A 21,630-nucleotide genomic window follows, 5' to 3' on the forward strand; every position below is an offset into this window, starting at 1 on the left:
TTCATGCATATTCACTATATTTATACACCATGGTGTTCACCATGCGAAAAGGGCACTACTATTCTATAACAGATGTCCTGTGGAACCACTTTAAATATGCTTCACTACAGTACCCAGAGCAAAACATACATATTTAGGTAGTGAATGCAATACCAATGTGGAGCTGTGGCTGAATGCAACAGTGTGTATCCTTATGCCCTTCTGCCTTCCTCTACAAGATATCAACACAAGCTATGGAAATACAATATATATATATATAGCTATACCAACACAATAAGCTTCTCACAACAAACTCCACCTGGCCCGTGTACATGATCACCTATGTTCTAAGGGAGAGAGCGGGGATCTGTACTGGATGTCGTTCATCACATCAATGTACCCAGAGTCACTAGGATAGGAAGCGACAACTTTGAACAGCACAGTTATGCAAGTTCCTTGTAATCCACCATGAGCCATCTGCAAACTACTTATATTGTCAATGCCTTCAATTCATAGACTATCACCCTCCATTGTATTGATTGTGTTTTGTTGAAACCAAAAGCAATGCGTACCTTTTTACAGCTTTGTATTCCAGTGCAGCCACATCCTTGCTGTGACTGTTGTATTTGATTTCCTCTGGGGATGACTAACATGACAGATCCATGGTATGCAGCATGCCACTGCCTTTGTTCTCGCCATAACAGGTTACTGTTGACGTTTACACTTGCATACATTTGCACCCAACAAGCCCTTTCAGCATTCTAACGTTGTTTTATTCAAGCAAGAGAAATGAGACTCAGCTCACACAGCTAATAATCGCTGTGTACTGCAAGATTTTACAGTGCAGATTGAAGATTTTTCCGGTTGACGGACCCCTACAGTTGCCTTCTTAACACCCGGTTTTACCATGCAAATACACGCTATGCAGGTTTTCCCAAGACCACGAAATTAAGCTCTAACGACCACTTGCTGTGGATTCTACACTGTGTACAGTGAAACCTCTCTATAGTACGGCCACCCACGGGCCCAGGACTCTCGTCCCCTGAAGGGAGGTGTTGAAGTAAGAGAATTACAGCGTGCCGAGGGAAACCCAGCTGTCCAGGAGAGGTGTCCGTAATGGGAGGTTTCACTGTATATTCCCACATGTGCAGCCACGCAACATGGTCCGTACATGCATGTCAAGTAACTGAATACTGCCCAGCTGAACATGTGCTGTGCAGTACAGCACGGTACAGCTCACTTCCCTGCATTATGAACAAAATGGAGTCCAGTAGGCCTATGAAGCACAACATCTTGGCCCAATATTGGCAATCGAGGACCAATATTGGCAATCGAGGACCAATATTGGTCCAACCCAATCTCAATCCAATGCAATCCAATCCAGACCAGTGCCAATATTGGGCCAAGATGTTTTGCTGCTTGAGATAGTGCTAACTGCTGCACTGCCTCACAAATAGTGAAATATTCAAAAGTAGAAACTCAAACAAATTAATAACGTACATGTGTCATTACTCATCTATGCTCAGTTTCATAACTGTGCTGCTTCTGCCTGGTAAAATAAATTTCCATAAGCCAAACAGTGCCCCAGGAAGTGACCACACTTTTGCCAAGAGTACGAACTGTTCAACTAGCACACTTAAATTATTGTTCATAAACACTTTGCAACCCTTAAGTCACTGAAATAATTCAATGCTAGGTACAGGGCACACACACATTCAGACAAGTAAATATTAAGCGAGAACATAGAGACAACGAATGTTAAATACTTTGCATTTGTATTCTCACAAATCAAATTAACTGGCGGATGCAATACCAAGTCGAGCCAGAAGTGTGAAAAAGGAGAGCAAGGTAGTCCTGAACGGTCCTAACTTGGTCACTTAAGTCACTTGATACTTGAAGTACCACGTACTGGAGTACGCACTTGTACTTTACTTGAAGTACATTTCAAATTGTGTGCTTTGTACTGTCTTTAAGTTCCTCTCTAGTACTTTCCTGCCCAGTATTATTCAAGTATCCAAAGGGAAATGCAAAGACAACAATTTAAGATTTCAAAAAACAATTCTTGTGTCTGGAAGCGGTATTACTGAAAAAGGGCATCATTTACAGCTTGAAATGTTGACGCACCATAAGATCTCTCATTTTCCGATTGTTCAACAGTTAAAAGTTGGGAATACGAAAATATGCATGCACGCTAAGTTGTTACAGAGATAGTGTGGTGACTTAGTTCTGTACTTTTTCTCATGAACCTCTACACAGTTCCTTCCACTGTGAAATGCTACTGCACCTCTGTGGGCGTCACAAGGATAGGCAAGCAAGATAATGATTAAGGCCCTCTGTTTTCTGCTGCGGCAAATTCAAAATTCCGCGGCACTGACTTGTAAATTTCGCGATTTTCCGCGGCGAGCAGTCAATAGCTGCATGAAATGGGAGACACTTTATTTTTTTGGATAATGTGGGAACAAAAAATATGTTATAAAATTACAGATTCAAAGCACTGTTGTGGCTCGGCATTACATACGTGATATCTTGTGTTCTCATCTGATGCAGTCTGTCGCCTGAAATCGTTTTACACCTGCTGAAAGATCTTCCAGCATCTACAGAGTTCACAGGAACTTTATAGGAAGGAGTTTACAATACAGGCCCTGGGGAAGTTACATTTTTAGTACACCTCTTTTTGTTCTTGGACTGTAGTCATTATTTAAAAGTCTTAACTTCTTGAAGGCAGCCTCCCAGATATCAAATCAAAATCTGCCACTGCTACCGTTTAACTGCATACGGGAGGGACGCCGCCCCTTCCCCAGGTGAAGTATACACAATAAACTTGAGTTAATGTTATCCTACGCTAAACTACAATCTGTCTGTTTTGTCCTGCAGCATAAACAATTTCGTAAAGCAGGCTTCAATTTTGTAGGGGCGGCTTCACCTCATGCAGGGTAGCATCAGGTAAAGCCCACTTTCGGGAGGTGTCGTTCGTATTCGGCGAATAGTCAAAATTATCCGGAAACCCTATTGGGTATTTCAATTCGCGAATGGGGATACTTCGAGAGATTGATATTCGATTCGAATTAGAGAACTCTAATATCCACACACCCTTAAAAATAAAGGATTCCATGAAACTCTGTGCCAAACGAAGAATTCCCCGATTAATTCTGTGAAATTTCGCGGAGTCACGGAAAACGAAGGGCCTTAATAATGATCATCCAGGACTGTTCAGAGAAACTGGTCTCGAAGGGATTGTTTGATTGCTTCGTAGAACAAAAAAACTGGAAGCCACGGACAGTAATGTCACACCCGCTGTAAAATTATGCATAAATGATCGCCTGCAAATTTAACTGAAATAATTTATGCAATGAGTCTGCACATAAGAAAAAAGTTTTTGACAGCTCGTTCGGCCGTGATTTCTGTAAAGACTGTCCCTTTAAAGTAGCTTATGTTGTAGTACTACTTTGTATTTTACTTCAAGTACATTTACAGTATGGTACTTCAAGTATAATGCCTGATAGTACGTACCTACTAAGCAGAGATAGCGAAGTACTTTGTCCATCGCTAAAATAGACTGCCAAGATAATACATTTTTCTTATCAGTACCGCGCGGAACAATTAAAAAAAGGGGAGAGTCTATAAATGCACCAGCGCACTCAACCGTAAATGCAGTCTGTGACAGTGCGTGTGGTTCAAGGCTACATGACAGGGAAGCTTGTTCTTGTCACTGTTTTTCCTTAATGCACCGCTCTGGCAATGGAGCATCAGTCAGCTAACTATAACTCCAGTGATACAGGTTAAGTACATATAGCAAGCTACGAAGCCAAACTCCTACTGTAACACACAAACATCTGGCATACCTTCAACTGCAAGGGTTAATACTCTCCGGAAAGCGGACATCATTACATCCATAACCACTGTCGCGCACGGGGACGCGGAAGACTCTTCCAGAAGGCAAGCAGACGCAGAGCTTGAACCAATAGGGAGCATCCGGGGGCGGAGCCACAGACATGGGGAGCTTGTCCACTGACAGACGAATGCCACGAGGGCCATCAAGCACCAGACTTTGGTTCTGTCAGATATGCAAGATTCTTACATTGACAAGGGTAGTGCTGAAAACACGCCATTATAACTAGACCCTGAAGTTTTCGGGTCTTACATTTTTCCAAATTCGGGGGGTAGAAATCGGGTCAATAAATTGATGTTGAAAATTCATGCAAATTCAGGCAGAAACATTACCATTAAACTGAGTTCCAGGAGAAATCGGGCATTATTGTAGAATAAACGTTCACTGTACCGTTTATCCAGAGTGCCAGAAGTAAGGAACAGTCGCATATTTTGTAAGAAACTAGTATGTCGATGCCTTGAGGTGCCTAGCCTAGGTGCAGTTTTGCAGGTAGAAATCGGGTTTAACCCTAGATAGGTGAACCTCAATTCAGGGGTGCAAATTTGGGGAAAAATCGGGTTTAACCCTAAAACATCAGGGTCTAATTATAACAAGGTGGCCTGTTGGAAACATGCCTACAAAATATGTAATTTGGTTGACTAACATTTTTTTTAAAACAATAAGCAACTGATCATCAATCCAATAGAATCAACTTTTAGACCACACAACTTCAGGATTACATTCCAAGTGATATGAGCAACAAGGCAAAGGATACGACTCAAATGGCATTTCACTGCATGAATGTAACGCTGAGCTTACCACACTTTTGAGGTAGAGATTTTGCCCAGCTGCCCAGGTAACATTTTGACCCTCCATTTCCAGCCCTCCATTGCCCTTGAGCAAGATTTGATATGGGGACGATATGATGAGTGGATCACGTTTCGCGCTTGTCAACTGAAAATAAGAAACAGAATATCTCCTGTAAATCAATATTGTATCGAATTAAAAATAATAATTGGGTGTTTACGTCGCGAGACAACTGAGAGCATGAGCGCCGCCACAGCGGTCGGTCTGTGGATTGCTTTTGCCCACCTGAGGGTTCTTTAACGTGCAATGAAAGCTCATCACACGGCACCCCGTATTTAACGTCCCTCACGGAAGACGGCGTGTCTAAGCAACTTGTACCTTGCCACCAAGTTGCTGGCGTCCTCGGCCGGGTTCGAACTCGCGATCTCGGGATCAGAAGGCGAACACGCTACCGACTGAGCCACAGAGGCCGGTGTATCGAATTAATGTGTCCTGCACTACAGGCATGCAGTACAGTTAACTCACAGTACAGTAAGCAATGTACAGTGCAGTTAAGGACACATGTTGTCAGTTTTTGCTGCAGAACTCTCGCGTGTAACATTTTTCACAATACGACTTTGTTAGCATTGCATTAACTGCCTTCATAGACAGCCAATCAATCACACAATTTATGAACTCCCAAGTGCCCTGGGACATTATGTGGAATACATGTGGTTAGGGGCAACAAATAAAAGTCCTAATGCAAGCATCAAAAATCTACTCACAGTATATGTCCTTTAGTATCCCTTGATTCTAAGGACCCCACCTACTGTATTTACTCGCATAAAGACGCACATTTTCTACCCAAAAACCTCTCGCCATTGAGGAGATGCATTAAATATGCGGGTCACCTCATTGCTCCTTTAAGGGAACCCAACATTTGCATTTTATTCAGAGACATCTGCGGCCATCTCCCCGGAATCGAATGTCATGATTCTCCCACATCAAATGGTCTTCTGTTCTATCAAGCGTGGACGAAATACTCCTCGATGTCTGTCACATTCGTCGTTCAGCGCTCTGGCGTCAGGCACTCCATCTCGTTCACACACTTTCTGGCTGGCGATCCGCGAGACGATCCATCCGTGCTATTGAAGTCAGGGCGCATTTAGTGTACGGGGAACAAAAAAGTACCACCAGTTCGCCGTTCAGGTTGGGGTGCGTTCAACACGAGAGTATGTCCAACAGGTGAGTAAATACTGTACCTTCAGTGGCCCAACTTTTCAAGAAGGATTAATCACAAAGGTGAAGATGCCCATTCCTTGTAATGAGGGATGCAAGCAAACGAATTTAGTATTGAGATCTCGAGGTACGTTACAAAAGGCACGCGCATCCAGAGAAGACTGGCATACGGTAAACTTCCGTTAATCCGACCCTGATGGGAACGCGAAATTGGATTGAATTATCCGGAGGTCGAATTAAAGAATGGGCAGAAAAATGAACCAGGTCAATGTCACCTTTGTGTGACCGTCTGCTGTCGCCCGCGCTTGAAACGCTCATCTGGAAACATGCCATGTAGAGCATTGATGTGATGGAACGTCCTTTTGGTGTTGTCTTCATAAGACAATAGAATTCCAGGGTGTTGTGTCCAGCTTCGTTGGCTGCACCTGGTCGCTCACACGTTCGGCGAAATCGTCTTCAGTTTCGCTTTCACCATCTTGCGCACGGCAGGACACGTTGCTCACAATATCGGCGTCCGACAATGTTGTTGTCCTCTTCCACGAAGTCATCGAGCCTCACCGAGCGCACGTTGTACATCAGACCCTTGTTGCACCGACAGATTCCGAACGAAAGCCCGGTGAAACGTAACACAAAAAAAAAAGAGAAACAACGAGAACAGAGACGTTTCCTCCTCACTCAGGACTCAACCAGAACCATCACTGCCGTGGTTTTAGTGCATCGTGTGCTATCGCCTTTGCGTACGTAAGGGATAGCGTGATGGTTCTGCACTATGCGCGAAGCTCTCTTTACGTTTTACATGTGCACAGAACCACCGATGCTATCGCTTACGTACACAAAGACAATAGCGTGCGATGCACTAAAACTGGAGGTTATCGGTACAGACCAGTACTGTTCAGTCGCCATCTGCCACCTGAGCTTTAGGGCCAACGTTTCTGTTGCTTTGTGCGATGCAACGCGGGCGACGTGGATGCCTAGTTTGCGGACGTATTGGTCAAATTATATGAGGGGAACTGCTTTCACGTTCAAAACGACAAACTTTTTAATCAATAGAAACACAAGGGCACTTGACGGGATCTTCAGATTCGATCGAATTAAGCGAAAAAACCAATTATCGGAAGTCGTATTAACGAAAGTCTACTATACCACTATTACATGGCCCTGTGTTTTAGGGTAAAGCCCGTCCTACCCCGCGCAATAAATGACTCCCATTCTGTTTGTGTCATAATCTTTCATTCCACGAGGAGAAATTTTTGCACTTTAGTGTCCCTTTAAGTGAAAGGTGGGTGCTGCACATCGTTCTGGAGGACATGAAGCAGTTCAAAGAATGGAGCACTGTTCCGTGCAGTGTTTGCACTCACTAGTCACAGTCCACTTCGCTGTGCTTTGTAGCTATTATCAGCCGTTGCGCAACACTGTAAATCCCACATGAATAAATCTTTCGCATACTATGAGAAAAAAAATGAACCACTGACACCAACATTAGTGCTGTAAACATTAAGACAAAAATTTGTGAGTATGCTGCTAACCTTCTAGCTAGGAATACTAATCGGCCAAAAGAAAATGCAGTCACTGGATTCACTCTGAACACCAAGCTGTCAGGTTAAACAAAGGATCAGTAGCTTTCAATTTCTTCAGCGGACACGGGATGACCTCAAAGCTCAGAGCCCACATTGTGGTTCTCTTGACTGACAGCCTACTTGCGGACTGCATTTTCCATAAAAAGTATAATGTACTTCACGTAAACTTAGGTAGCATGCCAGGCACTACGCAGGCAGGGTGCCAAGTATACATATAGCCTGAAGTTTTAGGGTTTAACCCGATTCTTCCATGAATTTGCACCTAGAATTGAAGGGTACCTCTTTAGGGTGAAGCCCAATTTTTACCCGGCAAATTGCCCTCACTGTCTGTAGGAATGCACACTAACTTGTTTGGCAGCAAATGCAGTTACATCACCATTTGTACCGAACCAGTTCAGTTAGAGTACAGTCACCGACCAATTTTTCGGACTCCAAAAATTCGGACTTTCCAATATTTAGGACAAAAGTTGCGGCTTTATCAGATGCCCCATTGAGCCAATGTATTTTGACATCCGAAAATTCGGACCGTTTTTCGCAGGTACGGTTTGATTTTTCGTACATGTTCGCCTCGGTTTTCTTTCTTTTTTCTCTTTCCCTTTGCCTTTGCTGACAGTGTGCAGGAGGCGTGCGCGGAGGGAGTTTACGCGCGCGCACCATTGATGAGGTTATGCACACGCGCCTAGGCACCCATAAACACATTATTGTTGGAGACAAGAAGTGAAACCACAAAATGATGTTACATTTTACAAAAAAATATTTCCCAAAAACTTCAACTTCAAAACTTCAAACTTCAGAAAAATTTCAGAAAACTGTATATGGTATACCATAGTGGTTCTACTGCAGTTCTCTATGTGCACACAAAACGAAAGGGTGGATTTCCAAAGAATTTTCTTCTTACTCGAGATACGTGGGCTTCCTTAACATTGAGATTTGGAATGCCTCTTGGCAACTGGAATCCCTGGTACTTTGTTGAGAAGACAGTACGCCCTGTGGTAGGGCTGCGTACTCGGAACTCATCCACGCTGCTCAGTACTGTCCATTCAGGACCCACTTCCAAGCTGGGAGACCCAGAGGCTGAGTGCCTTCCAGAGCTTTCTGAGCCTGCCTGAATGATGACCTTGACACAAAGTAGAGGTATGAATACACTTGTGTACCTTGCATGTTGCCAGACACAACGGAAAAACTGACACTTTCTGTGCATGAGTAATGAGAAAACTGAGTAACGAGAAAACTGTATAACGAGAAAACAGTATAACGAGAAAACTGTATAACGAGAAAACTGTATAACGAGAAAACTGTATAACGAGAAAACTGTATAACGAGAAAACTGTATAACGAGAAAACTGAGTAATGAGAAAGCTGTATAACGAGAAAACTGGGTAACGAGAAAACGGACACTTTCTGTTAAGGCTGTGCGAATAGTGATTTTTGGGTTCGAATCGAATACGAATTGAATAGTAAAACCTTCGAATAATAGCGAATCGAATAATGTCGAATACCACACAAAAATGTGTGCTTATTGCTGAATAGTAAGCAAAAGCTTGCATTGAAACCTGGTGCTCAGCTGTAGCTTGTGAGACTGACTGCGAAGTATATACACATATTTCATTGACGAATACGTTTGTGCTAGAATTGTCCTGAAAACTGTAATTCTAGACATAAAGTAGCTGGCTGTGTGATGAAATCCCTCTTTCTATAGCGTCATAGCTGGTCCAGTCAAAGCTCAAAATAATTAAACTAACTTAAACATCCCTGGCAACATTTGCTAAAATATTTCTCAAAAGTGGCAATTTTCAGTGATCCCCCAAATCGCACTTTTAAACCATCCCTGCAACATCGCGGCACTGGCAGAAGTGTAAACTAGGCTTCGCCTGATGCTCGGAGACATGAGGCGAAGCCAACTTGCAGGATATCCTCAGGTCCGCACGGGCAAAACTGTAAAGTAAGCTTCACCCAGGGATGGGCATAAATACATTTTTTGAGTATTTAAATATAAATACAAAATAATTTGTTGACAAGGGTATTTAAATACTCTTCATAAATAGTTTTCAACATGAGTATTTAAATACAAAATATAAATACTGTATTTAAATACCGTAACTACGACCATAACTGCTGTGAGGAAGATGTCATCTGGAATTATAGAAATAATTATGATCATAAGGACAAATCAGCAAGAAAGAATAGCATTTATTTGTTAGATTATCATGGCGATTTTAATATTAGAAATTTCTCGAAGACTGCTTCTTTTAGGCATCTCCTGTTCGGCCGTACAATCAGGTTCGCAAAGGAGAACAGCATCTCCACAGATCCGATGAACAAATGCTTGTATTAAATTTGACGAAGATGCTTCGTAGAACAATGTAATCGGGTAGTCACGATCGTTGTCCGCAACAACAGTGAAAAACTCGCCATCTAAAATGGTTTGTCGCATGCGCATGCTAGCGCAAACCCGGCATAATTGCGCCCCAAACTCGCCCTTCTTCCCGAAAGGTCAAATGCAGGGCAACTTTAAGATATCAGTCAGTATATTCTGTATTTAAGAGTATTTATAAAGTATTTACAAGAATAAATACCCGAAAATTGGTATTTAAATATAATTATAAATACATTTTTCAAGTCTGTATTTAAATACAAAATATAAATACATGTATTTATATTTTAAATAGTATTTTAATTACAATGTATTTAAATACTGCCCATCCCTGGCTTCACCTAACACTCAAAAGCATGAGGTGAAGCCACCTTGCAGGATATATTTGAGGCGCAGAATTGTAAAGTAGGCTTTGCTATACGCTCAGAGGCATGAGTTGAAGCCAGCTTGCGGAATTTCGAATATATTCGAGTATTCGATGAAATGTTATTCGGTTCGAATACGAATAGCGCGGTACCGCTATTCGGTACGAATATCGAATATTTCGAATATTCGCACACCCCTACTTTCTGTGCATGAGTAACAAGAAAACTCACGGGTTGCGATTCCCCAGTGACACGCAGGTCTTGGCCTTGGAATCCGCTGACAACACCCTGGTGCGGTATAACAGTGCCTAGATCGGCATTATTGAGGAATCTTAGCACATGTTGCCCGGGGAGGAACTCGAGGCTTTCCATGCCGTAGCCGATACGTAGTACACCCAAAAGCAAAACTGTCACCTGAAAATGACAATTCGGCGTTTTAGGAAAAGACGTTGCTGTAAAGTCTGGTTAACAGCTGCTACAGAGAAATAACATTGAAACATGCTTCAAATTCAGATAGTCATCGCAAGAAAGCTTCCCTAGTTACATTCTCAGTGAAAGGTGGCAACGGTTAACAAAATACAGCAAGGACATTTATTCTTTCCTGCTCAGAATCTAAGCAATCAAGTGAAGGGATGCTTAGCATGGTTCCGATAAAGATTGATTGATTGATTGATTGATGTGTTTAATGGCACAAAGGCAACAAAGGCCATAGAGCGCCAAAACCATGGCCGATAAAGATAATGCGGGAAGGAATTAGACACTGCCAAAGTACTATTGGTGTGATTCCAGTCTCTTACAGCAGGCACTGTGCAGAGAGTGTTCGTGCTTGTATACTGCTTAAAGTGTTTCTTAATAGGGTTTACTCACATGACGTCATCCGTAGGAGACCGCCAGTGTCGCTAGCAGGCAGGTGTGCTGCCATCGGTCACCATATTGTAGGTCCCATGGAAGCAGTCACCCATATCGCACTCACCGTATATTTGGTGCTTCAAAGTTATTGTGCTGTGTGATTTGTAGCATATCCGAGTAATTTCCATGTTTTTCGACACTAATAGTCATCCAAAAAGCATATGGCAGCAAACGAATGCGGGAACGTAACTTCGAGGGACCTACGGTATGGCAGGCGAGGTGATGTCAGCGAATAGACCCCATTATGATTGCACGGTCCTTACTGCAGTGCTGGAGAATTACCTCAAGCTCAGGCATCTTTGTTGTCGTTCCACACAAAACAAAGTATGTAGCATTTACAAGGTATGTACGCTAAAGATGTATTTGCACAAGACCGGCCGAGACCGGCCACAGATCTATGAGCAGTGGCAGTTTTGAGAAATTCCATGAAAATTGTCTGTCGGTTAGTGACGAACCATGCTAATACACGCATTGAAGAGCTTTGTTAACCAAGTGATAAATACCCTTGCGTACATGTCGACCAACATCTATACGACCTACAATCAGCTAATCACAAAACATGCAAACAGCACCACTGATGTCCTATTAATCACTCAAAACTACATAACACACTCAGAAGCATTCACAAGGCATCAGAGAAAGGAAGGCACATCCCAGTGACAACTGAAAAGAATGAAGGGGACAAAAAAAATAATTTACTGTTAGCCACACACAAACTAAGAGACAAATTCTGATGAACGATGGGGACAGGAGGACCACATGCCATTTGAAAGGAATAGCTCAGTAATCTTGGAATTGCACGAAAGTTGCCACCAACATGGTGTTAAGATCAGAGAAGCCCCTTGAAATACCAATGATGTGTATTGGCATTGTATTTTGCTCGGCAATGTATTACATTAATTGCACATGACTGCGGAACTTTCAGCTTGGCAATTCTGAAAATCACTATGTTGCGCTGTCACACTGACAACTAATATGCACAGGTTGCTGTAAATTTTCCTAAGACATGTATCTTGTGATTGCACTCATAGCTGTTGTATGTAAATAACAACGTGGTCTGCATTCATAACAACAGGGTGTGACAATACACATCCCTTCTCCATTGAACTGACCCCGCACACGTGTAAGGAATCAAAAGAATCACGGAGAGCACCTTGAACATATACTTTTGTTCCAGATGATACGAACATTGTACCTTCAGGAACTGTCACGAAAAGTATTTCCTCTGGGAGGGCAAGCATTTCCTGAGAAAACTAGTCTGCAAGAATGCACGCAGGGGCAGCAAACACCGCACATTCTGTGCATGACGTTGACTGTTGCAACACTGCAATGTTGCAAACTGTATTCGAAACTGTAAACTTCCAAAGGAGGACCAAAGGGTGCTCCCGTCGCGTGTTGTAAACGGCACGAAAATGACACGTATGACGCTTCTCTCCTCTTCAGGCGTTTACATGGGGTTTCGGCCTGCAATATAAAAGCAACATTTCTAGTTGTGTGATTACTGCAGACACACATTACTGATGGTCTACTTTCAAACTACACCTTTCTGTTTTTCTTTTGTTTTGTTTTGTTTTCACATTCGGGACACCAGCAGCTACAGAGGCCTAGCTTTTTTTTATGCAAATGCATCATTGGCAATTAATACTTAGAGCCTGAAGTTCTAGGGTTCAACCTGATTCTTCCCCGAATTTGCACCCCGAATTGAAGGTTGCCTCTTTAGGGTGAAACCCGATTTTTACTTGGTAAATTGCCCTCACTGAGATGTCTGTTGGAATGTACACTGAACTTTTTTGGCAGCAAATGCAGTTACATCACCGTTTGTACCAAACCAGTATTAGTTTGAGTATCTGAGCCCTATTTCTCCCTGAATTTAGCATACTGAAGGATTTTCCACCCGAATTTGCATGAGTTTAGAGCGCATGTTTATTTGCTAAACTTTTAACCCCCCGCATTTATAAAAAAATATTTCCCAAAAAATTATTAAGGCTCTATTAATACTGAATTCAGTGAGATAACGAAAATGTAGTGTCTTCCCTTTGTTCATTTGGTGCGCAGCAAACCACTGCCACTAGTAGTTTGTTACGCTTCTGGTACATTTGTTAATGCAGCGCACCTTCCTTTTCTGAAGCCTCATGCAACAGTATACACAGCGTGACGAGCTCACCTTCGATATCCCGAGACTCACAGTACAGACAGTGGCAGTGGCAGTCGGTGGAGTCTGGCAGCAACAAGGGCACCCTGTCAGTTGCAGGTCAGGTGTCAGGGCTTGCGGTCAATGGCAGGAGATCGCTGTCAGTGGTTCGCTTCAAATGCGACATCAAATGTGGATCACTCACTTCGTAGGTCAACCGCCTTGTCTAGCAGCTGATGGAACTAGCCTGCAATGCTGTAGATATTGCAACTGCGGTCAGTGGCGAAATTACGCCTACCGTACGTGTTTTTGCACTTACTGAATGTGGGTTCCTCAATGAATGGCAGTGCAACGTGCATGTACATAGACAATTCTGAGTAACCGCTACGCTTTTCATTTACGTTCCATTTACCGTGATTTCATCTGCAATTCACTTTCACACTTCAGTTGCCTACAATGTGTCCGACTACTTCAGCATTTGAACGATTCTAACATGCACTTTTTTTTCACTCTAAATACGCGCCCGAAATCACATACGAGTTACAATCGTGTTTAAAAACATCAGTTAAGAGAACGTGATTAATGGCTGTGTGAAAGGTGGCTAGCCGCATTGGTGTAGACACTGCTTCTTTGCGACCATCACAAGATCGTTTTTTGTTGTTGTTGTTGTTTTTGCATCCTTGCATTTAGGAGTTTCAGAAGCGCTTCATGCATGTGGGGCTAGAGAGCTTGCACAATAATGCCGTCGGCTGTGCATACCAGTGTGCTGGAGTTGAGCATGCTCTACCCCTTGACGTTGTGCGACAGTGCTCAGTTTCGCCGTTTCAAGACGTACCACTCTCAGAAGCACAAGAAAGATAACACAGCATGATGCAGCAGACCGGCTGACACATCGCTCGGCTCTGCGCCTTTGAACGTCGTGGGCCTTTAGTCATGCCGCAAAAGTGCGTTCATTACGAGGCGTGTTTTAAGTAGAAAGTGACTGTGTGGGGGGGGAAAAAAAGAAAAGAGAATTGAGTGTTACCATTATCGAGCGCCCGTGATCGGCGTGGCAGAATGGGCATCGGGCTCGTTTTTTATTTATTTTTTTTTTATTTTGGGGAGTTGTATACACCAGCATGTTACATTCGTGGGCACCTTAGAATTGAGCAAACATGGTCGCTTTCAGTTTCAAGCAGTAATTTGTACAGCATCGTTTCAGGTTTATTTTAAAAAATTTTAAATATACAAAATCTAAATATAAAAATTAAAAAATAAATAAATAACTCTCTACAAAGTGGACATACCTTTAGTGACGTGCCAAGCATCGAACCGTTGATGGACGTTTGGCTGTGTTCTGTGCACGGACTTGTGCGCTTTGGGATGACCTTCTGCGGTAACGTCTTTTAGCCGCACTTCGTGGTCTCCCAGGTCCTCGGGGCCCCTTTGTACTGCTTCCTCTATGTGAGGGCTCGAGATTCTCCACTTGAACATGGATGCTCCGCATTGATTTCACTTGGAAATTCACCTGAGAACCTGAGTTCGAAAAGGAATAGTACGTATATTGCCATGCCATCCAGAATGCAACAGAAAATGAGGAAGGAAATTTGAACAACATACCCTTTGACCTGAACTCCGTTGATACTGTCTGAGTTGAGGCATCAGCTTTCATGGGGCACACTTGCGTCCCAGAAGACCATGATGCTGCCTGTTGTTAGATTGATGTCAGGTTTTTTTTTTGCTTTTTGTTTTTTCATTTACTTTGTGAAGCACTGATGATAGTCGCAGTTCCTCATGTTTGAGGAGTTCAGTACGAGGAAACAGCAAAGAACAGGACGAGACAGACTCAAATCCAGCAAGGAGGCTTTAATAAGTCAGGCACAAGTATATCAGATACAAAGAGAGAAGAGAGATGCGAAAGGGGACATAGCCTTCCAAGGTCAGAGAGAACTGTGTAATTTTTTATACTGGATCCGTCCAGGTTTGTGCTAAGTGAAACAAAACAAAACAGAAGACCGTTGGAGGCTGAAATAACATGTGTCATATTGCAAATGACAGCAAAACCGATAAGGTAGAACAGAACAGAATCAAAATGTCTGTCAGAAGAAACGAGATGACCAAAGTGAGAAAAAAAAAAGAAAAGAAAGCGCAGGAAGCCAAAAGGAAGTTATAGATGTATTAGGGTGAAATAGAAAAATTATTGCATCTGTGATGACAATAGAGGTTCAGCGCATGCAACCTAGATTAGTGGCACCTTTAGAGGATTCCAAGAGCTACCTTACATTACATTGCTCAGAAGCATTCCAACTGTCCTTTGTAGTTATTCACATGTTCTCGAATTCTGTCATTAAGCCAGTGCTCATCCATTTCACCATTGTTCTGAACTCCCCAAACCCAAGGAGATGGCACTGTTGCCACAATTACACCAGCTAGCTTTCATGCTGTTACTACTATATTTTACTTTGTGAGGTTCTATCGTGTATACATAGGGAGTGATTTTTTCGGGTTAAATGCCTTTCTCAGATTCGGGGGGTAAAAATCGGGCGCTATTTTTATATCTGTAAATCGGGGAGAAATCAGGTGATAATTGTGCCTTCGGGTGTTATCGGGTGTTTTTGTTTCTCCTCTTGTCTATTAAGTCCTTTCCTAGTCTCTCTTTTTTGTTCTTTCGTTGTTGTTTTTATTTTATTTATTTATTTATTGCGAGATCGTGACCTTCCAGCGGTAATCCCCGAAGGCATAGACAGCGTTCACACGTGGCGACCTTTGTTCGTCTTCAGTGGAAACGTCACTTGAGGATTTCATAGTGACTGGAATTCGGGGAGAAACCAGGTTTAACCCGAATTGGTCTGAGGTCAGTTCGGGGGGGAATAACCGGGCGGAATCGGGCTTAACCTGAAAAAGTCACTCCCTATGTATACATAGCACCTCGTGTTTTAGGGTTAGCAGGCTCGGGAAACATTTATGTGAAACTTTACCTGCGTGCTATGCGCTGCCAGAGCACTGGGTGCGCCACACTTGGCAGCACCAGCAGAAACCGTTTGCGAGACCTGCTTACTGTAAGGCTGGGTACCCTGCACAACAGGATGCAAATAATGGTCATGCTTGAAAACGTTACATTATATATATATAGCTATATTAGGTGCCAGGATATCCTGACCCCCCCCCCCCTTTTCAAAGAAACATCTTGGATACACCCGACCTAAATAATGCAAATTGGTTATATATGTAAATGTGTCTGGAGAGAGCTCTTAGATTCCTTCTAGACTCCAGTGTCATCAGAAGCTGAATCACTGTTCCTAGGGCGCGCATGCACTGCCCAAGCATGGCAGAGCGTCGAACCGAACCAAAAACTCGAATTAACCGTTATTTTTAGCTGGAACTGAACCGGAACTGAACCAGAACCGAACCAATCTAAAAACTTCGTGTACCGGTTTGGGATACCGGTTCGGTTCGGGTTAGTGTGTGGTGGGGGTGATGTGGGGATTCGAGTGGTCTGCCCGCCTAGATTGGCGGCACATTGCTTGGGGAAGGGATAAAAGGGGGTCCTGTTGTTCGAAAAACAAAAATAAATGCGTAAAAAAACGAAACTAAGAGATCTTGAATCACTTTCAGTGGCTACCTATAGTTTTCTAGCATTTCAGGAACTCGAACCGGTTCCCAACAGGTTTACAGCCTTCGAACCGATATAGGTGAACTCCGGAGCTGAACCGAAACCGAACCCGAAACAAACCGAAAAACGTTTGGGTTCGACGCTCTGACTTAACAGCCACCGTAGATTACAAGACTGCTACATTCCTTTCCAAGAGGACGTACCGTTGGCTTCGGATTGGCTGCTTGCGGATCTTCCGTCTTGCAAGGTTTGTTGGGTTGACTCGTGCCCGGCAGGTACAGCGACGGGGTAGCGTCGCGTCTCAGGTATGCTTGATATCTCACGCCTAGTGAGTGCGCAAGCCGTATGTTTGTCACATAGTCGTCAGGGGTGAAATGCAGGTGGCATACGGTTACCGCAATGCCGGGAGGGATATCCTGACGGTTAATTAGTTTGAGCCACGTGCTCCTTGCTGGCTCGTTCTTAGGGATCCTGTGCCAACGGCACTTTTGGATCTTGGCTTTGCTTCCTTTGTTTACGCAACCCGGAACGGAGCACGTCATTGCGATAAGTCTTTCAGGTGTTGCGCGTGATTATAGCTGCGACTCTGTGTTCGTGTTTAATCACTAAACCGTGACACCCTGGCACACTCGGAAGATGAAACACAACCACACGTATGCTCGGTCATCACAAACTTCACGATCGCCTCGGCTTTTGGGCACACACGTAACACCTAGATGTCTAGGCACAGCTTCGATGCCGTCCGCAGTCTTGTTTCACATAAAGAATATCTGCGGGAGAATCGGAAACATAAAAACGTCAGCTGCATCTAACACGGAGGAGCCGACAGGACGCATTGCAGCTGGCGATTTTTGTCCCAGCCAATAAGAGTGCTCTACGTCACGCACGAAAGCAAGCTCAAAGCCTGGAGTGCTTGGTGAAGGTGTGGGCATTGTCCATTCTGGATGGCATTCTTGTAAACTAATGTTCTCAGTCGATACGCAACCCTCAAAGGAAATATTTTGTGTGACAGTTGCTGAAGGTTGTATGTCCATTTCCCAATACTTAAAAAAAAAATGCACGTTTGAGGTGCCTTACATGTCGTTTTAGAAACACTGGTCACCCATACACAGCTTCAGTTTGTTTAAAGATCAATTAATGTCATAAAGAATGCATAACAAGTTTGTAAGCTACATTTTCACCATCTGATACCCTCTGCTGCCATCCAATACACTATGCAAGTAGGTCACCCTTTTGCGCAGACCCTCAGCTTTTCCCTTTCCCCTTGTGCAGGTAGAATGGTCCCATCGCTCTCAAATAAGGTACCACAACAACTGCACGTGAGGTCCACGTTGCTTCTTTTTCACCATAGTGTTGTGGCCAGTCAGCGAATGCCCCCTTATTGCTGCTGTCTGAGTGGACAGGCACTTTGTCACATGCTTTCTCCTACCTTTCCTTTCTCTCATGCGTAGAGACGTACTGTCGTAGCGTATTGTACCTAACCAGAGATGTTGAACAAGCTAATGCAAGCTTTACTGGAACGTTCAAACTTTAACGGAATACTACCACTCCTGTATTCCCCATTCATCATCTCCAAATAAAGTTACTGTTGTTGTTTACTCCTGCGTTAACCTTACACTACACCTATTTGACTTCTGACTACCATGTACAGATGAGAACGGCTTACTTTGAGCCTGCACAGTCCCCGAAACCCGAGTCATGCAAAATAAATAGAACAAAATAAATTTGTTTTGTGCAAAAATGTATACCTGCATGAGGATAGTAACAGAACTTCACCTTTCTTTTTCTCGGTTTTAGCACTCAGTACCTCAAGCAAAGGAGAAGTAGGTTTCATGCTAACAGGGAAAAAAAAGTGGAAAGGGCAAGCAACATGAGCATGGACAAGCTCATGCATAGTAATTGATGTTGTACTTACAGCAAGGTTTGCAAGTGACACTATGAACAGACCCACCACCAAGCCATAAAAAAGAAGTGCTTTGCGGCCTCGAAGCCCAGTTTTGTGCAAGCGGCTCTCATAAATGGGAACATACCCGGCAGTAAAATTACTGTTGTAGTTCTTGTTGATCTCCTGCTTAACAATTGATTTCTCACGCATTGAAAGTGTCGCTTGCCCAATCTGAAAGACAAACACACAAAACAAGTTGATCATTTATAATATTGAACGGAAGGTACTTCGTTGCCACATTGAATGTGAGCAACACGAGGGAAAGGAACTAACTGGCGATGGGGACAATAGGGAATCCACGATATCCCGGTGTTTAAAATCAGTGATCTCAAAATCTAGTAATTCCAAAATCCCAAAAGTGCAATATCAAACGTCATACGTGCCATGTCGGAAAATGACCGTGTTTCAAACTCGAATAACACTGAGCAACGCCTCAGCTTCGCGTGCTTTGTTGGTGCAAGTCTGTTTAGCGAATAAAAGAGATATTTTAGAGAGATCAGGCTTAGCTGGGCCGACGCCTGAGCAACATCAGTGAATCGACGTTAGTTATTTTATGGTTTGGTCAGACCAGGTTAGACCAAGTTACACGTCTACTACATGTCCACGGTTACATGCCCACGGGGGATTGCGGAGTACTCCCTAGCGAGCTGCTGCTCTAGGCGGTGTCGGCATCTAACTGTGCCGGTTTGCGACTATTTGGGATTTTGAAACTCTGGATTTCGTGATACTCCCTTGGTGATTGCCCTTCGTGAACTGAAGGGTACACAAAAATGAATAAATGCCGTGTGATGCACCAATTATGGCACAAGACAAACGTTTAGATGTCATTATTTCTGCTTGCTTCATGTTGAACATAGCAATAACAACAGCATGAGCTTGTCCAACAAGAACCTAAAGGTAGCTGAGAAAATGTCAAATCTTATTGTTTTGGTGACGAACGCAACACAAAATATGCGTAGACACCGTATTTTACTGATATGCAAGTATTAAAATATGACACAATGAAAAATACATACCCCAACGGCTGCCATTTTCAATGGTTTTGTGTTGCCAGATGAAAGAAGCATCCCGCCGTCATTGAACGAGAATAAGCACAGAAATCACAACAAAGAGCGGAAATGGGCAGTAACAGTGCAACAGATTTTATACGACTGCTGAGTGCTGACTACTTTGGGAAATTTTTCCCGGCTATGAAAACTACTGTTGTAACGGGGCAAGAATTTAACTACATTTTTTTACCGCAGGCATTTTGCACTGTTCATTTCTAACCCGGGGGGTAAGCCCCCTTCTAGAAGTCACAAAGTCACACAGCTGACACTCAAAATGAACGTTTCGAGGGGCACCCGACGAATTGCATGCATCATGCGAGTGAACTTGAAAACTCTTGACACGAAATCCCAGACACCCTGCGTTTGTACCTTGCACCCTGCTCGGCCTCTGTGCATGGAGGGGGGGGGTTGTGCCCCAGGTCCCTTCGGCAGATTCAAAAGTCCCCTCCCATATGTCCATATACATTCGTAACATTCCTACAGACAGCATCAAGGCAGCTCATAATGGCAAGCTGGGTAACACTTCAGATTAGTTTTTCCAAGAGTTTCGCCGTCTATAAGGGTTTCGGTTTTTCGGATTTATCCCTTCCCAAAAATATCAGAAAAGTGCCTGTCGCAGGTATTGCGGATGTCACCAGGCGGTTACTATACGGTCTCTCTTGTGAACTATCGTACTGCCTTTCTTCCATAGCATTTCACACAGCTTCAGAAAGACGGCCGCGAAGTCTGGGTTTAGACATATACGTTATAGAATAAAAAATAATGTTTAGGATCTTTAACACCGTTTTCGGGAAACCACATTCCTTGACAGTGCGATGCCAAACATTCCCGACAAAACCTCTTCCTGCGAAACAACATTGCTCTATCCTGTGGTGCCGCTTATGTGGGACAGGTGGGACGATGCGTTGTGGATCAATTGCGTGAACACGTGAATGCCGTAAAAAAATTCAGTAGCGATTTCGCGGTAAATGCGAGAGAAATGCGTTGCGCCTTTTCCGGTCTATACTTGACTTTCGGGTATCCACTTCCGGTATAAACCCGACTTCCGGTTGTCCTCTTTCCGTCTATACTTGACTTCTGGTATCTACTTCCGGTCTAACCTGATTTCCGGTTGTCCACTCCGGTCTATACTTGACTGCCGGTTCTACACTTTCAGTTACTATATGTAAGTCTGTTTAATTAACCCTTGATTAGCCTCAATTACCCTTTAATTACCGAAGGTAACCACAGGTCACCTGAGGTAAGGTAATCTTGGATTTCATTTAATTCCATTTAATTACGTTTACTTGCTTTCATTACTCGCAATTTCAGTTTAATTGACGTTTATTGCTTTTATTTAAATTTAATTACCTCCGATAACCTGCTGTTACCTTCAGCAATCTTTAATGGGTTCGAATGCTGTCACCGGCTGTGCTGTCTGAGGTTTTCCCTGGGTTTTCCGAAGACTTTCCAGACGAATGTCGGCACAGTTCCCCCTGAAGTCGGCCCAGGACGCATACTAAGCCCCCTGTCTCCCACTCCTTCCTGCTGTCCTCTTTCCATCTGTCCACGTCTGTACGCCGCTCATAGCCACAGTTGCTTCGCGGCGCTACACGGAATTTAAAAAATAAATAAATGAAGTTCACAGTGGAGAAAACAACCGCAGCGAAGAACTTTCGGGAGCAACAACTGCATCCTACTAAAAGCGCTGAAAAAACGAACCGGGACAACACAACACAGAAAGCTATTTTTACCTTTGTAGCAGGTGTGTTTAGCACTTTTAGTAGAATGCAAGTCTTATACCAAAACGGGCCCAAATGGATGTTTGCAGTAACTT

At 43.4% G+C, this 21,630-nt stretch overlaps 2 protein-coding genes across 3 annotated transcripts; both read right to left on the bottom strand.

The window, feature by feature from the left end:
- Window positions 1-19,820, bottom strand: LOC135394593 (beta-sarcoglycan-like). The gene is made up of 6 exons (XM_064625406.1): window positions 19,782-19,820; window positions 18,736-18,936; window positions 10,420-10,602; window positions 8,348-8,566; window positions 4,667-4,801; window positions 1-4,033 (listed from the first exon to the last, which is right to left on the bottom strand). The coding sequence occupies exons 1-6, from the start codon at window positions 19,794-19,796 to the stop codon at window positions 3,824-3,826; spliced, it is 963 nt and encodes a 320-aa protein (XP_064481476.1). The 5' UTR covers window positions 19,797-19,820; the 3' UTR covers window positions 1-3,823.
- Window positions 12,358-18,936, bottom strand: LOC135394594 (uncharacterized). Of its 2 annotated transcripts, XM_064625408.1 has the most exons (8): window positions 18,851-18,936; window positions 17,024-17,590; window positions 16,186-16,281; window positions 14,828-14,915; window positions 14,515-14,743; window positions 13,434-13,483; window positions 13,262-13,362; window positions 12,358-12,561 (listed from the first exon to the last, which is right to left on the bottom strand). In XM_064625408.1, the coding sequence occupies exons 2-5, from the start codon at window positions 17,360-17,362 to the stop codon at window positions 14,517-14,519; spliced, it is 750 nt and encodes a 249-aa protein (XP_064481478.1). In that variant the 5' UTR covers window positions 17,363-17,590; window positions 18,851-18,936; the 3' UTR covers window positions 12,358-12,561; window positions 13,262-13,362; window positions 13,434-13,483; window positions 14,515-14,516. The 2 variants fall into 2 exon arrangements, with proteins under 2 accessions (XP_064481478.1, XP_064481477.1); XM_064625407.1 differs by having other exon boundaries at window positions 12,364-12,561; window positions 13,262-13,483.
- Window positions 19,821-21,630: the final 1,810 nt, after the last annotated feature.

Source organism: Ornithodoros turicata, chromosome 5 (genome assembly GCF_037126465.1).
Source record: "Ornithodoros turicata isolate Travis chromosome 5, ASM3712646v1, whole genome shotgun sequence".
Taxonomy (NCBI): domain Eukaryota; kingdom Metazoa; phylum Arthropoda; class Arachnida; order Ixodida; family Argasidae; genus Ornithodoros; species Ornithodoros turicata.